A 19,513-nucleotide genomic window follows, 5' to 3' on the forward strand; every position below is an offset into this window, starting at 1 on the left:
TAATTACTAGGTATTTCTTTTTGATTTTATTTCCAGTTAAATAGCTGGATAATTAAATCACTTTTCTCTGACCCGTTAAAGTTAACTTGCGAGTAAACACACGGCTCGAGCTGGTCAATGACATTTATTTCGAGGATCAAGGCATATCGATTTACTTTCTAATTCAAACACATATTCGGATATATATATATAGAAGATCCTCAAATTACAACACGCTATATTCCCTCTGGCTAGAGCATGGAGGGACATTGTGAACAACGTAGTTGGTAAATGTAATTTTAGAGAAAGGTGAACGAGCCATAATGAACGATTATAATAAAGATTTATCGAATGTCCTTCCAACTGACTCAATGAATTTCTTAGTTAAGAATAAAACTGGTAGTGCATGTTTTGAAAATACCAATAAATACTTGGAAAATGCTCGATATAGCGACCCATTTTTAAAATATTCGTGGTTTCCAAACTCCACCAATTTATTTTATTTGCATTTACATGAGATCATAACCACTTTTTCAGTTTACCAATTTATATCAACTATAGTAGCACCAATCACTTGCTCTGTCATATTTGGCAAATATTATAATGGTCTCTATCATAAAACAATTCAACTTAACTTCGACTTACATATGGTTTCAATGTTTCAATGCCTAATATCATTTACATGTATAATAATAACTTGGGGGATCCCTGTGACAGATATTAACCCTATTGCCTATACAGATCAAATTTCATCATTAGTAGGTGCATTAACCATGGGCTATTTTCTTTGGGATATAGTCCAGGGGATGACACATATACACACTTACGAGATAGAATATATTCTATATGCTATGGGTGCGTTTGCTTTAACATTAATTACTTTCAATCCTTTCGTTCAACCATGGATCAGCACGTTCTTAGCATATGAAACTTCCACGCCTTTTACCAATATTAATTGGTTCATCATTGCATTGACAAAAAATTATCCCAATCATAATCTCATACCCAATTGGATTAATTACCTCAATGCTACCCTATTAGTAACGGTTTTTGTCCTAACAAGATTGGTATGGGGGCCCTATCAACAATTCTTACTGTTACAACAACTATATCAACACAAACGAGATCTGCCAGCATTTAAGACAACTTTATTGATTGTGATAATGACAATGATGAATGGCTTAAATGTCTATTGGTTTAGTAAGATGGTGCGCATCGTCAGAAAACTGAGTCGCAAACAACTTCTCTTCAAACTGAAAAAACCTTAATTTTTGAACTTAACTTAGCTTTCTATTAGCTTACTCAATTCTAAATACATTATATTACACACATCGTATTCTATACATTCTATACAGTCAGTAAATTGCTTTTTAATTCCTTTTATGACACAGCATGGTGCATATTTTGTGACGCGTGTTAGGAATATGGCCGGCCGTGCGCCGTTTGTCGGCCGAGCTTATATAATGGTCTCTTCGTTATGGAATTTCGAAAAGAGAACAGCTCGGATGTGTTAAGAAGAGTGAAAAATTACAATACGTCCATCAAACGCGGTTAATCGTTGACTATCTAGGGTATTTAAGAAAGTGTGCTTGTTCACTTATTATAAACTATCCATTCCTCATATAGCATCATACCAAACAGTAAGAAGTTACTTGGAATTCATTAAAGAATGGCTATCTTCGAGACACTTCAGACTGCCTTTGACAGTGCAGACATCCCATGGAAATCCATCATCACATTATTCACAGTTGGCCAATTTGCCTTCGAAACATATTTAACTTTACGCCAGTATAAGGCTTTAAATATTAAAACTCTACCACCAGTATTGAAACATGAGATCGACCAAGATACCTTCGATAAATCAAGACGTTATTCTAAGGCAAAGGCCAAATTCTCTATATTCTCAGACGTCTTTGGCTTGTTTCAAAATTTATTCTTTATTAAGTACGATGTATTACCTAAATTATGGAATACCAGTGTTATGCTAGCAACCAATTATCTACCTACTAGATTTGCCCCAGTCTCTACAATTGCCCAAAGTTTATGTTTCTTAGGATTAATGACAAATTTGTCTAATATCATTGGCTTACCGTTATCTTATTATCATCATTTTGTCTTGGAAGAAAAATTCGGTTTTAATAAGTTGACTGTTAAATTATGGATTCAAGATATGATTAAGAGTAATTGTTTGGCTACCTTGATCGGTGGTCCAGTCTTATATTTATTCTTATGGATTTTCGATAAATTCCAATCCAATTTCTTATGGTACATTTGTTTATTTATTTTTGTGGTTCAAATATTGGCTATGACTATAATCCCAGTGTTTATTATGCCATTATTTAATAAATTTACTCCATTAGAAGATGGTAAGTTAAAGAAATCTATCGAAGACTTAGCTAGCTCAGTTAACTTCCCATTGGATAAAATATTTGTTATTGATGGCTCTAAGAGATCTTCTCATTCTAATGCTTATTTCACTGGACTACCTTTCACAAGTAAACGTATCGTTCTTTATGATACTTTAGTCAAGGAAAGTACTGTAGAAGAAATTACTGCTGTTTTGGCTCATGAAATCGGCCATTGGCAAAAGAACCATGTTTTGAACATGGTTATTTTCAGTCAAATCCATATCTTTGTCATTTTCTCTCTATTCACCAGTGTTTATCGTAATAATTCTTTCTACAACTCTTTTGGGTTCTTTATCGGTGAAAAGACTGATGAATTTTTATTAGAAAAAATGGTTTCCTCTTTTTCATCTAAGAATTCTACTGTTCTAACTTCTACATTCCCAACAATTATTGGGTTCATGTTATTCAATGATTTATTGACTCCATTAGATTGTTGTATGCAATTTGGTATTAGTTTGCTTTCAAGATGGCAAGAATATCAAGCTGATGCCTATGCTAAATCTTTGAAATTCACTCATCATTTATCTCGTGCTTTAATTAATTTACAAATTAAAAATCTATCTACTATGAATGTCGATTCATTATATTCAAGCTATCATTACTCTCATCCAACTTTAGCTGAAAGATTATCTGCTTTAGGTTACGTCAGTGAAAAGAAGAAAGAATAATTTATTTTTGCACTATCTTTATTTTAATTGCCTTTTCTTAAATAATTCCTTTTTTGTTATTTTATTCTATTTATATCATCATCTAACTCAACCTCTTTTTTTTTACATAATATATTACATTGTTTTTAAGCTACATTATTTGTTTTTAAATCTGTAATATTACTGTCATTCTAAGATTCTGGTTATTTCCCAAAAATAGTGTGCGGGTAAATTCATTCCGGAAAAAGGGAAATCTTATTTTGCCACCTAGAAGATATGAATGAAATGGCTCTACTTACATAAAATTCAATAATAGTATAAAAACAGTAAGTTTGCCAAATCGTCCAATTTAAAAGATTGAGTCACGACCAAGTAGGTATTGAATTATAATTATAAAAAAATGGATAGTGATAAAATGGAAATCGATGAGGTGGGTGATTCTACAATTGAAGAATTCACCCAAGATCAATCTGTCCAAGCCATCTTAGATGTCTTAGAATTAATTGCTAAGACTACGACCACTCTGGACACTCGTTACATATGGAGAGGTTTAAAGGAATTGAGTCCTTTAAGAAAATCGCATTTAAATCAGTCCACACTTTCTGCTTTAATACACGTCTTATATCCTGATACTTCATCTTTTAAAATTCCCTTATTAACTGCGGTTAATGAAAATATTAAAACTTCTGTCAACGATTCTGATAAAACAAGAGAATCATATCCTGCAGCTTTTTATCAAGTTATCAATAATAAAACAATCGAAGTTTCATCTGAAATCAACAGTTTCATCCATTTATTAGTTCAAGTTTATTTGTTAGACTCCAAAAAATTTGAGACTTTGAGTAAATTTAACAAGAATGATGTGTTACCAAATGTATTAAATTTCTATAATCAAAGATCTTTGGATTTGATTAATGCCAAATTATGGTTTTATATAGTGATATGTGATGAATCTATACCAAAACAATTCAATGATAACTCAATATCGTTTAGCATGACTAAGTATTTAAAGACTGCCTCATTGAAACATGATAATGAAACACGCGCAATGCTAATTAATCTGATCTTAAGAAATTATTTAAAATCTGGTGAAGTGGAGTCTGCAGCTGATTTTGTCTCTAAAGTCGATTATCCAACTAATGATGTTTCAAGTCCTTTAGAAGCTCGTTATTATTTCTATTTATCTAAAATCTACGCAATTCAGTTAGATTATTCAAGCGCAAATGAATACATTATTGCTGCAGGTAGAAAAGCTCCAAACAATTCCAAAAGTTTAGGATTTTTACAACAAGTCAATAAATTACGTTGTTGCATAGATTTACTGATGGGTGATATCCCTGAATTATCTTTCTTTAATCAAATGAGCATGCAAAAATCTTTAACTCCTTATTATCATATCTCTAAAGCTGTTAAATTGGGTGATTTGAAAAAATTTACATCAACTATCGCAACTTATAAACAACAATTGATTAAAGATGGTAATTATCAACTCTGTGTTAGATTAAGATCAAATGTTATTAAAACTGGTATTAGAATTATATCGTTAACTTATAAAAAAATTTCACTAAAGGATATTTGTATTAAATTAAATTTAGACTCCGAACAAACTGTAGAATACATGATCTCCCGTGCCATTAGAGATGGTGTTCTGGAAGCTAAAATTAACCACAAACTAGGCTATATTGAAACTACCGAATTACTAAATGTTTATGGTACTAATGAACCACAAGATGCATTCGATGAAAGAATAAAATTCGTTAATCAGTTACATGATGAATCTCTATTAGCGATGAGATATCCAGCCAGTAAAAAGACAAATAAGGACAAAGATAATAATGAATTATTGGATGATGAACTCTTAGATGGTTTATCTGACTTTTCTGATTTAGAAGATTTAGGTTTCCTATAGGTAATTGTTCGATCATTTTATCTCTCCTTAAATTAGGAATAACTAAATGAAAAAGATTACAAGAATTGACCTTGTCTTAGAAAAAAAAGTAAATGGTAAAAAATATCAAATATTTTAAACACGCGACGAAATCAGAACTGTACAATATTTAGTTTTTTGAATTACCAACACTTTCATTTGCACTCTTATATACAATTTATATTTTAAACTATTCAGTGTATATAACTACTTCTAATTATCATCACATTAACAATCATAAATGTGTATTTCTATTCGTATTCTACTTAGTGCCAATGTGCTCTAATGAAAAGTAATATTTTATTTCCGTTGAATTTTATCTCATACGTATTCGTAAGTTAAGATGTAACTCGCGCTAATGATTGCTGAAAATATCAAAACAGAGACGTTAATAAAAAAATATTCATACCTAAAAACATTAGCTACTTGTAACAAAAATATATACCGGCTAAGTTATTTCTATAACTCCAGTTAATACAGTTTAAAAATTATTTCAACCTATATGCACCCTATATAATGGAAAACAATATTGATGAAGTGCAAGGGAATATTCAAAACCCCGCAGATGATAAACATACCGTCCAGACATCTAATGAAAAACATGAAAATATTGAACTAACTGAAGTAAAAGGAATTAATTTAGCATTAGATCCTAATTTGATTACTTTACCTATTTATAAATCTTCTAATACACCTGGGACAAATCCAAACTTAACGTCTTCGGAAATCGAACCTAATAATGACTTAAGTAATGACAACACAACTTCGAACACAACTCCAACTTATATGGGTGAATCGTTAATTAACAACCCTCATGAGATATTTGGCCAAATGCCTCTAACTCAATTAATTCCGTTAATATTGAAACAACAAGGTCCTGGGTTTAGATTTGCGGATCTATCAGAAGAGAGCTTACGCTATGAAATATCAAAGGAAAATATGAACAATAATCTTGCATTACATATTGAGGATAAAAGCAAAAATATTAATTCAATTCATGAAGAAATAAATAGCGAACTAAATAATAATACCAAGATTGGCTTAGACACAGAAATTACATCCGATACGGATGCGATGGATATTGATTTTGAAGATAAAAATGTAATCTCTGGAAACAATAAACTTGAACAAAATAGCTCAAGATTTCATCCTACAGGTAATGATGAAGATGATATTAGCAATACAAATGTGGAGGAAGAAGATGGGAGTCTATTAGACGGCAGCAATAAGGATGATACTATTGAACTAACACAGGAGAGATTTATAAAAATACGTAAAGAAATGCTGGAGAATATTAATATGGCATTAAATGAAACATCTTTAAGTTTGGAATTTGTATCTTTATTGTTATCTGCAACAAGAGAATCTGTTGCAACCTCCTCTATGTCTCCATATTTGAAAAAAACTGTACCAACAGGGTCCCTTAATAGTGATCATATACTAATTGAAGGTAAGTCACAAGCTGAACTAAAACATTTAGAGACATTAGATAGAGGTTGGAAATTACAAGCTCTAGATGAATCATCTGAAATTTTGAAAAAAACTCATTCTAAATTAAAAAATATATTATTTAAAGAACATAAGTATTGGAATAATCTATCCAAATCCATTGGAAATAAGGACGTAATATTTAAACTTCGGGATCGTTCCACTGGTGAACGTTATCTTGGTATTAAATATGGTTATGAAGACTCTGGTTCCACTTATAGATATGATCAGGGTACAGCTAGATTAAAGGCCAACCCAGAAACTAATAGGCTTGAACTGATGCCTATAGATAGAAACGAAAATGAAATTAGCCTTGATTCTAAACAAAATGAAAGATTTATTAGAATCCGTATATATACGAAAATCGAAGGTGAAGATGATTATATATTAAGTGGTGAGACAGCACCAGGGAAAATATTTGTAGATAATGCTGAACATGGCAAAGAAAATTCAAGGGATATTAGAGACCAAATTGAACGATTAAAGGCTTTTATTTTCGAACAAGAACTGATGTATCAATTGAAAAGAGAATGTTCATTATTAATTTCATATGGTGTCATACTTGAAGCTGAAAGTAAAATTGTTATTGAATTACCCAAGGAGAAATTTGAAATTGAATATTTAAAATTAACAGATGATACAGTGATTAATCATGAGCAAGATGCACCAAGAACTAATGACAAAAGAGCCTTATTAATGCTAATTACATTTAGGATGTTATTAACTATGATATTTAAAAAGACTTTGAGAGAGAGATTAACCTCTGCTAAAAGATCTGATAAATTAGTTCCTGAAAGAGATATTCTTTTGATTAGGCCAATCTTGGGTAGCATGCGACACAACAATTATAAAGTATTATTAAGAAAAATTTTGACCGATAATATTATTGATGTGATTGAAGGTTGTGTGATTAGAGAAGTTGCTGTTAATAGAAAGGCAGACGATGAATGCATAATGGACAGACATATAATGAAACTTTCAAACGAAATTAAATCATTCAATAAGCTCCTAAATACATGGAGTTCCAAATTTGTAATAAATATTCCCGAAAAAGGTACATTTGATATCTTATTGGAGAGTCCGAATTATTGTAATGCCGTTGTTTCAATCAAATACAGTGATCTACTATCTAATATATCGTTTGACACTAAATTTAATGAGTTTAAAGAAATTGAAGAATTTATTATCTTTATTGTATCTGAATATATTGAAAACTCTGAAAATAGTATTAAAAAAGAATAATAATTTATTGAATTATATATTGTGATATATATTTACAATCTCTTTATAGAAATTTTTTTCATTTTTTAATAAATTAAACATCTGTATATGTTGAGATTGAGAATATTAATCAATTAATTTTTCCGCTAATTATTTTTGTTTAATAACCTATAATAGAATATGTATTTATTTTATATATACCTCAACCTAGAATAGAATGGAATAAAATTACATATAGATGCTAAAGATATTTCGGCTAGTAGCCAGAATAAATGATTGGTTTCTGAAATTTATTGGCTCGAACTAATCTTCTGCTTCCTCTTCATCCTCTTCATCGTCATCATCTTCATCATCTTCGTCATCTTCGTCATCTTCATTATCTTCATTATCTTCATCATCTTCAACTTCTTGAACAGCCTTCATATCATAGGTTTCGTCATCAACAATCCCATCCTGCATAAATTGATGAGAGACTCTGAAATCTTCATTTCTTTCTTCTCTTAACGCACTGAAGATTAGGAAATTCAACCAAACTTCAATAAAACAATATATAAAAACAGCATTGTTATGCAAATAGTAATTTTTTGTTGATAAATAAGAAATACCTGCAACAATGAAGAAAAGAGACAATCTAGTCGGAACAATTGAATAAAAGTAAGTTTTATTATTTTCTAATAATGGAATAAAATCAGATATGGCTAATAAGATGAATAGAAAACCAAATAAACCTAATTGTGCACTATATTGAGATAAAGTTAATTCTGGCAAATCTAGAGCATTGGTTAGAACCAAATAATATGAGTTATTAAAAATACTGTTAACATCCTTAAAGCAGAAGAATGCTATTGTTAGTAGAGTGGCGACTCTTAAATATAATATATTGACAGAAGATAATACAGCCATTTTTTTATTTTATTTTTTTTGTTAATTTTTTGATTTTGATTTAGTTACTATTTGAAAGATTATGTATAATCGAGGATGAGCTATATATTGAAAGGCTTATAAGTCGATATTTCATAAATAGGTAAAAGATATTCACTAAAACACGTCAAAAACCGATTATTAAGACCGATCAATTCTTCATTTTAATTTTTTCAAGAATTTCGATATTTACGCGTCGCATATTCGAAAAATGATAATATAAGGCAGATGAACATCTAATGACGGAATAAGGCTATATGAATAACATTCTAATTTTAAACATCTTGCAAATTCATAAATTAATAATTGAACTATGTTTAACATTTAGAAAATACCATAAAAAAAAAATAACAAAAAAATTATTGATGCAAATTTTAAATAATATTTAAACATTATCTAAAAATTTGACAGTAAATCCTCTAAGGAAAATTAATATATGTCCGAATTTCTCCGTGAAAACCCGCGGAAATAATCTCGAAAAAAATAATGTAGGGAGAATCTCTATATACATTTCAAGTAGTAGTAGTATTATATTTCATGGATGTAATATTATCAATACAACAATCCTTAATTTGAATACAAGACTCTTCATCTCCGAGTGAATTGAGCCTATATACTTGATTTCAACAACAGAAACATCTACAATGACTTATACTTTGACTATTTTAGGATGTGGTGTGATGGGATCTGCTGTCCTCTCAGCCATTTACAGTGCCCCTAAATGTACTTCTGAAATCAAATCCTTATACCCAAGTAAGATAATTACATGTAACAATGATAAGGAAGCCGCTGACCAAGTTACTGATATGATCAACAAACTAGGTGAATCTCCCAACTGTATCACTATCGATTCAACTTACGGTAACAATTCTGCTGCTATTAAACAATCCAAAGTCATCATATTAGCATTAAAACCATACTTGGTTGAATCTGTGATGAATGATATTAAGCCTTTCATCGGTGAACAACATATCATTTCGTTAGCTGCCGGTTGGACAATCGATGGGCTGTCATACTATTCCCCTAAGATTTCTCGTGTAATGACCAACACTCCAGCTAAATACGGTTACGGTTGTGCTGTAGTTGCTCATTCTGAACACATTGTTGAAAACGAAAAGAATTTAGTCTGTGAATTAATTAGTCATGTTGGTAAATATGTTGAATTACCAGAAAAAAACATGGATGCTGCTACAGCTTTAGTTGGTTCCGGTCCAGCATTCGTCCTATTGATGCTAGAGGGGTTAATGGAAAGTGGGATAAAGATGGGTATCCCATTGAAGGAAAGTAAAGAATGTGCTTTGAAAGTTTTGGAAGGGACTGCCAAGATGGTAGAATTGAGTGGTACTCACCCATCTGAATTAAAACATCAAGTTTGTACTCCAGGCGGTACAACCATTGCAGGTTTATGTGTCATGGAAGATAAAGGTGTCAAGAGTGGTATCATCCGTGGTGTTGAAGAAGCTGCAAATGTCGCCGCCCAGCTAGGTAAGAAGAAGTAGTTGCACTGTGGTTTTGCTATCTTCGTATCTACATGTATACAGTATACGTCTATACGTTGAATATACATATACAGATACATATATATACTCTCATCGTACATATCTAATAAATATATCTTGCATAGCTGTCTGAATATATGTCTTCTCGTAGCAGATCACGTGCCAGACCACCACTAGATCACGTGCCAAGTTGCCCACGTGTTCGCCGATCTCGCCGGCGCGGGTAACCCCCGGCGTTGTCTTTTTTGGTCGACCGTATTTCGGCGGAGATCTTGTAGGGGTCATGGTTTAAACCAAAGAAGGGTGGATGTTGTTATTTAACATCTCGAACAATTCGACAGAATTAAGGACTGAGGGTTTCTGGTGTTATTGGGTGATCGTTTCAATTATTTTATTTTGATTTATTTCTATTTGGTTTTTGATTCTTTACTTCTTTTTTTCTTTTATTACTTTCTTACTTCTTAACAGTTATAAGTTCTTTTGATTCTATTTACTTCTGTTAACCCCTCAGAGATAGATATATTCGAAAGATATACTAATAGTATCATATAAAGTCAACTATTAACTGATAATAGGTTCATCCCTTATTTGCTTAACGGTTGCTGTTATTGTATTGTCAATTGATTTTTCTTTACTTTTATTATACTGATTTCAAAAAACCAGAAATTATTAAGGATAATTTTTGACCGTATAATAAATTTTAGAGAAAAAAGTAATATTCTATCAATACTCTCCTATAAATATATATTCAAACTAAAACATTGATTTAATACATTCATATTGCAAGTTATAATTTAAAACTAAACAACAACAACAAAAAAAAACAAATATAAAAGATGGTGCTACCAAGATTGTATTCTGTAGCTACTTCGAAGTCTGCCCTTTTGGCCACTTCGAAGCACGCTTTACCTGCCATCAGATCCAATGCTGTTGCATCTAGAACTATGGCTACTGCTGCTCCTGCCGTTGGTCAAGTTAGAGCTGTTATTGGTGCTATTGTCGATGTTCAATTCGATCAAGAAAACTTACCAGCTATTTTGAACGCTTTGGAAATTAAGACCCCACAAGGTAAATTAATTTTGGAAGTTGCTCAACATTTGGGTGAAAACACTGTTAGAACTATTGCTATGGACGGTACTGAAGGTTTAGTCCGTGGTGAAAAAGTTTTGGATACCGGTGCTCCAATTTCTGTTCCAGTCGGTAGAGAAACTTTGGGTAGAATCATTAACGTTGTTGGTGAACCAATTGATGAAAGAGGTCCAATTAAATCCAAATTAAGAAAGCCAATTCATGCTGAACCACCAACCTTTGTTGAACAATCTACTGAAGCCGAAGTCTTGGAAACTGGTATCAAAGTTGTCGATTTATTAGCCCCTTACGCTAGAGGTGGTAAGATTGGTTTATTCGGTGGTGCCGGTGTCGGTAAGACTGTTTTTATCCAAGAATTGATTAACAATATTGCTAAGGCTCATGGTGGTTTCTCTGTTTTCACTGGTGTCGGTGAAAGAACAAGAGAAGGTAACGATTTGTACCGTGAAATGAGAGAAACTGGTGTCATTAACTTGGAAGGTGAATCTAAGGTCGCCTTGGTTTTCGGTCAAATGAACGAACCACCAGGAGCTAGAGCTAGAGTTGCCTTAACTGGTTTAACCATTGCTGAATATTTCAGAGATGAAGAAGGTCAAGATGTCTTGTTATTTATCGATAACATTTTCAGATTCACCCAAGCTGGTTCCGAAGTGTCTGCCTTGTTAGGTCGTATTCCATCCGCTGTCGGTTATCAACCAACTTTGGCCACCGATATGGGTTTATTACAAGAAAGAATTACCACAACTAAGAAGGGGTCTGTCACTTCAGTCCAAGCCGTCTATGTGCCAGCCGATGATTTAACAGATCCTGCCCCAGCCACCACTTTCGCCCATTTGGATGCTACCACCGTCTTGTCCAGAGGTATTTCTGAATTGGGTATCTACCCAGCTGTCGATCCATTGGATTCTAAATCTAGATTATTGGATGCTGCCATTGTTGGTGAAGAACACTACAACGTCGCCACTAAGGTCCAAGAAACTTTACAAGCCTACAAATCTTTACAAGATATTATTGCTATTTTGGGTATGGATGAATTGTCTGAACAAGATAAGATCACCGTCGAAAGAGCCAGAAAGATCCAAAGATTCTTATCACAACCATTTGCTGTTGCCGAAGTTTTCACTGGTATCCCAGGCAAATTAGTCAGATTAAAGGAAACTGTCAAATCTTTCAAGGATGTCTTGGATGGTAAATACGATGCCTTACCAGAAAATGCCTTTTACATGGTTGGTGGTATTGAAGATGTTGTCGCCAAGGCTGAAAAATTAGCCACTGAAGCCGCCAAATAAGAAGATTGACTTATTTATAACGATGCCATTTTTTGTAAGACTTATTCCATTTGTACGGTCTCTCTCTGTGCATGTTTATGTGGATGCAATCTTTTAAATGACATTGTTTTTTTTTCTTCTCAATATAATATATTCAATTTTTACCTAGTATGTGTATTTCTATATATAACTATACTATCGTAACCGGTAAATAAATAAATAAATACGTTTATCTATGTAAATATAAAACGTGCAGTTCACAAAGAATAGATAGTTTCTACGGATCTTAAGCATTGTATTTTGGGATTACTATCATTATTGTAATTGTTATTTAGTTATATTATTATCGTTAATATTACTATTACTGGGCTTTTTATTTTTATCATAGTTTATGTCATCTTGAGAATCAATCCATATCCACCGGATCAACGGCATTATTATACCGATAAAATTAACTATTGCTGACATGTCCACGCGCCAAGAAACTTCCGTAGTAAGCGGAGTTACCCCGCATTCTTAATACGATATCGGAGTGACTAGTTAGAATGCGTGATCAAACTACTATGTAAAGATACGAAACTAGAGTCAGCAATCTGGATAAATTAGGGGCGACCCTAATTTTCTATAGATTAGTAAGATTTGAGTGGCAAATCATAATCATAATCATAATCATAATCATAATCATAATATACATATATATATACATATGTAAAATAGAACAGACCCTTTTTAACAAACATTATTTATCAAAATGGAAGGATTAGTTTAATCTGTAAGGAAAATACACATAAGGATAATAAAATACCACTTTTAACAAAAAATGCCTGACGTTTCTATATTATCAACTACATCTTCTAATGAAAAAAAATTATTGAAACTACAGTTACCTGACTTACCAAGCACACTGGATCAAGTGAAAGAAAGTTTGGAGCCTTTATATTATACCGATGGATATTATAAACATCCTTTGGATCCTGGACAAATCAATTCTTTGAATGATTCTCTTTCCACTTTCCAAAACTCAGATGTCGCTAAAAAATTAACTGCCAAATTACAAGAGTTTAATGAAAAAAATGATTGTTATCTGGATAAACTTTATTTAGATATCAACAATAATTATAATAATAACCATAATAATTGTAGAAATATTCCTAATGATATTTTACCAAGAAATCCATTTCTAATATTAATGGATGATGTGGTTCCCAATATCTCTCAAGCAGATTATTCTGCGGTATTGGTGAATTCTTCTTTAAGGTTCATATCTGCTTTGAAAAAGGGAATTTTACCTCAGGATACTTCCAAGAATGGTGAGATTTTATCGATGGAAGCATATTTGAATCTATTTGGTACCACTAGATGTCCAATTTTTGAAAAAGGTGAAATTGAGAATTTTGATTTGAATAAAAAATTTAATGAATCAGATATTGAAGTTGATGCTGATGACGAAGATGAAGTTCCCATCAGTGATGAACATGATGATGTTTTCATTAGCACCTCTGAATGCAATGATGATACAGATTTGGATTCTCCTGATGATTGTATCGGAACAAAGACTGTAAATACTTTGGATGCAGATGTCACCCTAAGTAAAGGTGGGAACAATGTTGAGAGTAGTAGCAAATTAATTAACAAGCATGGTATTACCATGAAACAAGATTTAGATAGTAGACATCTAGTGGTCTTATCAAGAGGTCAATACTATAAGATCGATGTTTTGGATGAATTTTTTGATAGATTATACACAACAGATGATTTGGCAGCCATCTTTAAATCCGTTCTAGATGACTCAAGTTCAATAGAGTCATTGGAAAAATCCACTGCCTTGGGTAGTTTAACTTCTCATTCTTATAAAAATTGGAAATATGCAAGGAAAAGATTAACCAAAAGATATCCAAACCAAATGAAAATAATCGATTCTGCTTTATTTATTTTAGTTCTTGATGAATCAACAAAGGAACAAACAAAACAAATTAATTTTAAAAATAATAAAAATCCAAATAAATATACAATCTATAATGAATCTAATGAATGTAAAAGATTATTTTATGGGACTTCCATAATTAATGAAAAGGGGCATCAAATAGGTTCATGTGTCTCTCGTTGGTATGATAAATTACAATTGGTCATTACATCAGATTCTCAAGCTGCAGTAATTTGGGATTCCTTTACATGCGACGGTTCCACAGTTCTTAGATTTTCATCTGATCTATACGCTGAATCTATTCTTAGATTAGCAAGAGAAGTCAACGGGGGAGATCAAAGATTTTCCCTATGGCCAAATATTAAAAACCAAGTTCCAGGACCTACTCCATTATCTTTGGGTACATCATCATCATCATCATCATCATCAATATCTGATACATCAGCAACAAGTCCCAAATTAAATAAATTAGTCCATAAGATTGATTGGCAATTTAGTAATATTTTGAACACACACATACATTTATCTGAAACCAAATTAGCTGATTTAATTTCCAAATATGATATCGTTCATGTTTCCATCCCCTATGGGAAAAGATTAGCCAAAAAGTTGGGTGTAAAATCTGATGCCATGATTCAAATAGCTTTACAAATTGCACATTATGCTCTTTATGGTAAAATGGTATTTGGTGTAGAACCAATCTCGACTAGGGGCTTTAAAAATTCAAGAGGTGATTTAGTTAATATTCAAAATAAAGAATTGCTAAAATTATGCCAACTTTTCATTTCAAATTCAATAGATGAGACAAGTAAATTGGAAAACTTCATTGAAAGTTGTAACTTACATAGTGAAAAAATTAAATCAATTAAAAAAAATGGTGGTTATGAAAAACATTTTAATGCATTGAAATATTTGTTCAAATATTATAAACAATTTAATATTGATTTAAATAAATCAGATCTTGCAATTGCCTCGGAAGTATTTAATAATGAAGTATTTGATCCATTCTTTACTCCTGAATTAATTGTATCAAATTGTGGTAGCTCGGCTACAAAGATGTTTGGCATAACTCCAGAGATTGCTAATGGGTTTGGTATTGGTTACATTTTGAAAGATGACAAATGTGATTTGACAGTTACTTCTCAATTTAGACAAGGTAATCGTTTAATTTTCACTTTAGATTGGGTCTTGGGTGAAATATATAATTATTGGAAAATCAGTAAATCCATTACAGGTATTAGAATCAATCCTTTAGTGGATAGATTATACAATTTGGATAATGCCAAGAAAGTTTCAAATAAGGATCCACAACCTATATCTGATTCAATAATTAGTCCTAATAATACTATGATCAATTTAACTGATGAAATGAATAGAGTTAGAGTCATTAATGGTGGTTATGGATTTTTCGATTTGGAAGCACATTTGGATAGTAGAAATATTTCACATCATAATTCCAATAATAATTCATGTACATCATTAAATATGTTGAAAAAAACAAATTCCAAGACTATCTTTAATTTATCAGATAAAGATAAAATAAATACAGGTCATCAAATAATATCGATCAAGCCAGAAGTTGTTAGTGATGATCCTGATTTACCATTTAATTCCAGACCTGGAACTAAAAGACAAAATGTAATTAACTCAAAATTCGAAATTGATTTTGATCGTGGGTCAGTGGGAAGAAAAGTTTCATCAATGTTTGAATAAACTTCTGGTAAAAATTCTCTCTTTACTTTTCTCCATTGGCCTAATTTATTTATTTATTCTTTCATTTCATTTTTATTCATATACTAAGAATTATTAGCATATACAATGCATTGTTTATAACTGATTGATTGAATTATAGTTTTTATCTTCTACATTTGAAGTGATACTTCTCTCTAGTAGTTACAATTTTATTTTGTACGTATGAATGTTATATATTAAACTTTTAGATAATCAATTAATTTTCTAAAATTATTTTTTATTGTTAAAAGAAAGATCTCCTTTGTTTATTTCCCCAAGTTTATATAATATATTTTTCTCATTATAATTTCCTAGAATGACAAATCATATGTGAGTAATTTCGAGTCATTTCGCTATAAGGCGCAGCTATAAGCTTCAAGAAAAATCCGATGACATAGTAAATGCTAAGATATTTTTATTTTTTTAAAGAAACTAATAAAAGTCAAATAGACAGATAAGTTTTACCCTCACCAACCGGCATATCTGACCTAGGTATTTATTTTTATTGCAATTTATAATTGTTTTTTATTTCTAAAATGGAAGATAACGAAACATTTTTAAAGCGGTCACAATCTGAAACAAGTATTGATACCAATCGACATAGAAGTAATTCAGAGACTACAACTCATGGTAGAAAAAAAGTTGCATGTGTAGAATGCAGACAACAAAAATCTAAATGTGATGCATATGATCGTGCACCAGAACCTTGTACTAGATGTATGAAACGAGGGTTAACTTGTGTTCTTCAACGTGATTTTAGAAGAACGTACAAGAGAGCTAGAAATCAAGCTATTGAACAAAAATTAAAAGAATTGACTGAATCTTTAACAAGTGTAGAATCTCAAGAGATGTTGAAAAAATTAAAAGAAGAACAAATAAAATTTTTAGATGATTCTAATTTTACCAAGGATAAAATAAAGAAGAATGGAAGCACATCTGCAGGTACCACCCCAAATCCACAAGATTTCGGTATTGATAAACTTGATGACAATTTATCAACGAAAAAGACTTCTATTACATCGCCACCGCCACCACTGCAGTCATCATTACTATCATCGTCACAACCACGACATTCAAATAATACCAAATCTAGTTATGATCCTAAACGTTGTAAATTAAATGAAACTGTAGTATATATGACTGAAGAACAACTTCAATGTAGTCCAAAATCCTTATCTGATATTACCATTGAAAGTCAAGAGATTCATGATTTATTTGAAGAATATGCACTTAAATATCATCCATTTATACCCGTGGTTAATCTTAATCGTAAAGTGGAAGACATTTATTCACTTTCTCCATCATTATTCTGGGTAATCATATTAATTGGATTAAGACGAAAACCTGACCCAAGAAAGATTAAAACGAGACTTGCATCTTTAGTTAAATCTATTTTAGCTGAAATAACGATATCACCTATTATACGGTATAACCCAACTATTGATGATGAACCTATTTTAAACGTAGCATCTGTTTATTCGGTACAAGCTTTTTTATTATATACATATTGGCCACCGTTAACTTCATCACTAAGTGCAGATACCTCTTGGAATACCATTGGTACTGCTATGTTTCAAGCATTAAGAGTTGGATTAAATTCAGCAAATTTTTCTAAAGAATATGGTACATTAAATGAATCATTAACTTATGAAAAAGTGAAAACATGGATTACATGTAATATAGTATCACAAACTATTGCCTCATCATTTGGGTTCCCGGCATATGTATCTTTTGATTATTCAGTGATTGGATCTACAAAATTGAATCAAGACGATAACATTATTGGAGATAATAAGATTCCATCATGTCTTCGACAAATGGCTCAAATAGCATATTTTGAAAATCAAATTGTCAAGACGATGAATTCCAATCTTAGTAATGAGATTGGGTTAGTTGATATTGAAGAATCTCAACCTTTATTATTAGTATTAACAGAACAATTGGATCAATTGGATGTAAAATTGAAACGAAATAATATTGATGATATTCGTAAATTTTTATTATTGGTGTCTAAAGTTCATCTATTAACTTATCATTTTACTGGTTCTAAAGAACAACAAATAATGTTGGAAGAGATTAAGACTAGTGCAAGTTCATTTGAATTTGAAAGGAAGCGTGGGTTAGTTCGTGTCTATAACGCAGCAGTAGAGTTATTAACTCATACAAATCAAATGTGGAAAAAAGATCCTACTATAGTGAAATATTTTCCTGGGGTATTTGTATTACATATTTGGCAAACTGCATGTATTATATGTAAATTACTTCATTCGTCTATTTCTCATATCTTGGATGAACAAAGAGGGAAGTATGCATATCAAAAGGCCATTCTAATATCATATAATGCATCTGCTATTAAGCATGATATGGCTTTTAGAGCTTCAGGGATCATGAGAAGTACATGGAGTTTATTTGAAAATTTATATGATGATTGGAAATTGAGTAGGAAACAGCGTAAGGATGAACCTTTGGGGGATTTCAATTTGGATTTGATTGTTAATTCAAGAATGTCAGTGAGTGTATTTTTCGATTCCCTGTATATATTGAGGAAGAAATGTGGTATGGCTAAATTAAAACGGAACATCAAAGGTCCTATTGAATATGAAGCAGATGAAGAAGATGATATTGAAAAAGCCAAGAAAAAAATATTGGATGTACGGCATCCTGAGAAAAAGGCTAGACAAATCATTGAGACTATACCATTGGATCCTAATCCTATCAGTGCTAGTGAAAAGGGTACAAATAGTAGTGCTGACACCACTAGTAATAATAGTACTGGCACAGTAAGTAATTTCCCTACACCGGGAAGTCAAGTCAAATTACATACTGAAAATACTGCAACAATGGATAATTTACTTTCCAAGACCACGCCTATGGTGGTCAATAATAAAGATATGCTATTACCAAACGCACGTAATTCAGCTACTACTTCACCAGCTATATTAAATTCACTCGCTAATTTAGCAGATACATTATCTACTACTTTGAATCCTAATTTACCACCATTAGCAGAATTACACCCTGGGTTAGTCAAAGAAACTTCCACTTTCACCTCTAGCCCCTCGATCCCACATAATTCAGAATTGGGTCATACACCGGTTGTTCCTGTTCCTGGGGAAAACGATTTCAGAACTGCGCAAGCATTTGTACCTGAAATTACAACTATGAGTTATTTACCAGATTCTGTATCACAACATAGTAACGATTCACCTAATTCGTTTATGAAGACGTGGGATAATTGGGAATCTGAGATGGTATGGAAGGATGTGGATCTCTTGATGAACGAGTTTGCCTTTAACCCTAATTCATGAGCCAACGCAAGCACAAGGATATTCGAGTATGTTTGCTTGCTTGTTTGTCTTTTCTTTTATTTTCTTTAAAATAGAATAGGAATATATTTAAATGTATATAATA

At 31.7% G+C, this 19,513-nt stretch overlaps 9 protein-coding genes across 9 annotated transcripts; 8 read left to right on the plus strand and 1 right to left on the minus strand.

The window, feature by feature from the left end:
- Nucleotides 1–350: 350 nt before the first annotated feature.
- On the plus strand, nt 351–1,247 carry TBLA0F02840 (TLC domain-containing protein; the record flags this gene model as incomplete). Its single annotated transcript, XM_004181294.1, has 1 exon — nt 351–1,247. One exon carries the CDS (start codon nt 351–353, stop codon nt 1,245–1,247), a length of 897 nt encoding a protein of 298 aa, XP_004181342.1.
- Nucleotides 1,248–1,648: 401 nt separating this feature from the next.
- On the plus strand, nt 1,649–3,055 carry STE24 (zinc metalloprotease; the record flags this gene model as incomplete). The annotated part of the gene is made up of 1 exon (XM_004181295.1): nt 1,649–3,055. One exon carries the CDS (start codon nt 1,649–1,651, stop codon nt 3,053–3,055), a length of 1,407 nt encoding a protein of 468 aa, XP_004181343.1.
- Nucleotides 3,056–3,434: 379 nt separating this feature from the next.
- Nucleotides 3,435–4,943, plus strand: RPN3 (proteasome regulatory particle lid subunit RPN3; the record flags this gene model as incomplete). The annotated part of the gene is made up of 1 exon (XM_004181296.1): nt 3,435–4,943. The coding sequence occupies one exon, from the start codon at nt 3,435–3,437 to the stop codon at nt 4,941–4,943; it is 1,509 nt and encodes a 502-aa protein (XP_004181344.1).
- A 534-nt stretch (nt 4,944–5,477) lies between these two features.
- Nucleotides 5,478–7,691, plus strand: SRB4 (Srb4p; the record flags this gene model as incomplete). Its single annotated transcript, XM_004181297.1, has 1 exon — nt 5,478–7,691. One exon carries the CDS (start codon nt 5,478–5,480, stop codon nt 7,689–7,691), a length of 2,214 nt encoding a protein of 737 aa, XP_004181345.1.
- Nucleotides 7,692–7,973: 282 nt separating this feature from the next.
- Nucleotides 7,974–8,573, minus strand: ILM1 (Ilm1p; the record flags this gene model as incomplete). Its single annotated transcript, XM_004181298.1, has 1 exon — nt 7,974–8,573. The coding sequence occupies one exon, from the start codon at nt 8,571–8,573 to the stop codon at nt 7,974–7,976; it is 600 nt and encodes a 199-aa protein (XP_004181346.1).
- Nucleotides 8,574–9,235: 662 nt separating this feature from the next.
- PRO3 (pyrroline-5-carboxylate reductase) lies at nt 9,236–10,090 on the plus strand (the record flags this gene model as incomplete). The annotated part of the gene is made up of 1 exon (XM_004181299.1): nt 9,236–10,090. The coding sequence occupies one exon, from the start codon at nt 9,236–9,238 to the stop codon at nt 10,088–10,090; it is 855 nt and encodes a 284-aa protein (XP_004181347.1).
- An 836-nt stretch (nt 10,091–10,926) lies between these two features.
- On the plus strand, nt 10,927–12,468 carry ATP2 (F1F0 ATP synthase subunit beta; the record flags this gene model as incomplete). Its single annotated transcript, XM_004181300.1, has 1 exon — nt 10,927–12,468. The coding sequence occupies one exon, from the start codon at nt 10,927–10,929 to the stop codon at nt 12,466–12,468; it is 1,542 nt and encodes a 513-aa protein (XP_004181348.1).
- A 799-nt stretch (nt 12,469–13,267) lies between these two features.
- On the plus strand, nt 13,268–16,084 carry YAT2 (carnitine O-acetyltransferase YAT2; the record flags this gene model as incomplete). Its single annotated transcript, XM_004181301.1, has 1 exon — nt 13,268–16,084. One exon carries the CDS (start codon nt 13,268–13,270, stop codon nt 16,082–16,084), a length of 2,817 nt encoding a protein of 938 aa, XP_004181349.1.
- Nucleotides 16,085–16,638: 554 nt separating this feature from the next.
- LEU3 (leucine-responsive transcriptional regulator LEU3) lies at nt 16,639–19,410 on the plus strand (the record flags this gene model as incomplete). The annotated part of the gene is made up of 1 exon (XM_004181302.1): nt 16,639–19,410. One exon carries the CDS (start codon nt 16,639–16,641, stop codon nt 19,408–19,410), a length of 2,772 nt encoding a protein of 923 aa, XP_004181350.1.
- Nucleotides 19,411–19,513: the final 103 nt, after the last annotated feature.

The sequence above is a fragment of the Henningerozyma blattae genome, chromosome 6 (genome assembly GCF_000315915.1).
Source record: "Henningerozyma blattae CBS 6284 chromosome 6, complete genome".
Taxonomy (NCBI): Eukaryota; Fungi; Ascomycota; class Saccharomycetes; order Saccharomycetales; family Saccharomycetaceae; genus Henningerozyma; species Henningerozyma blattae.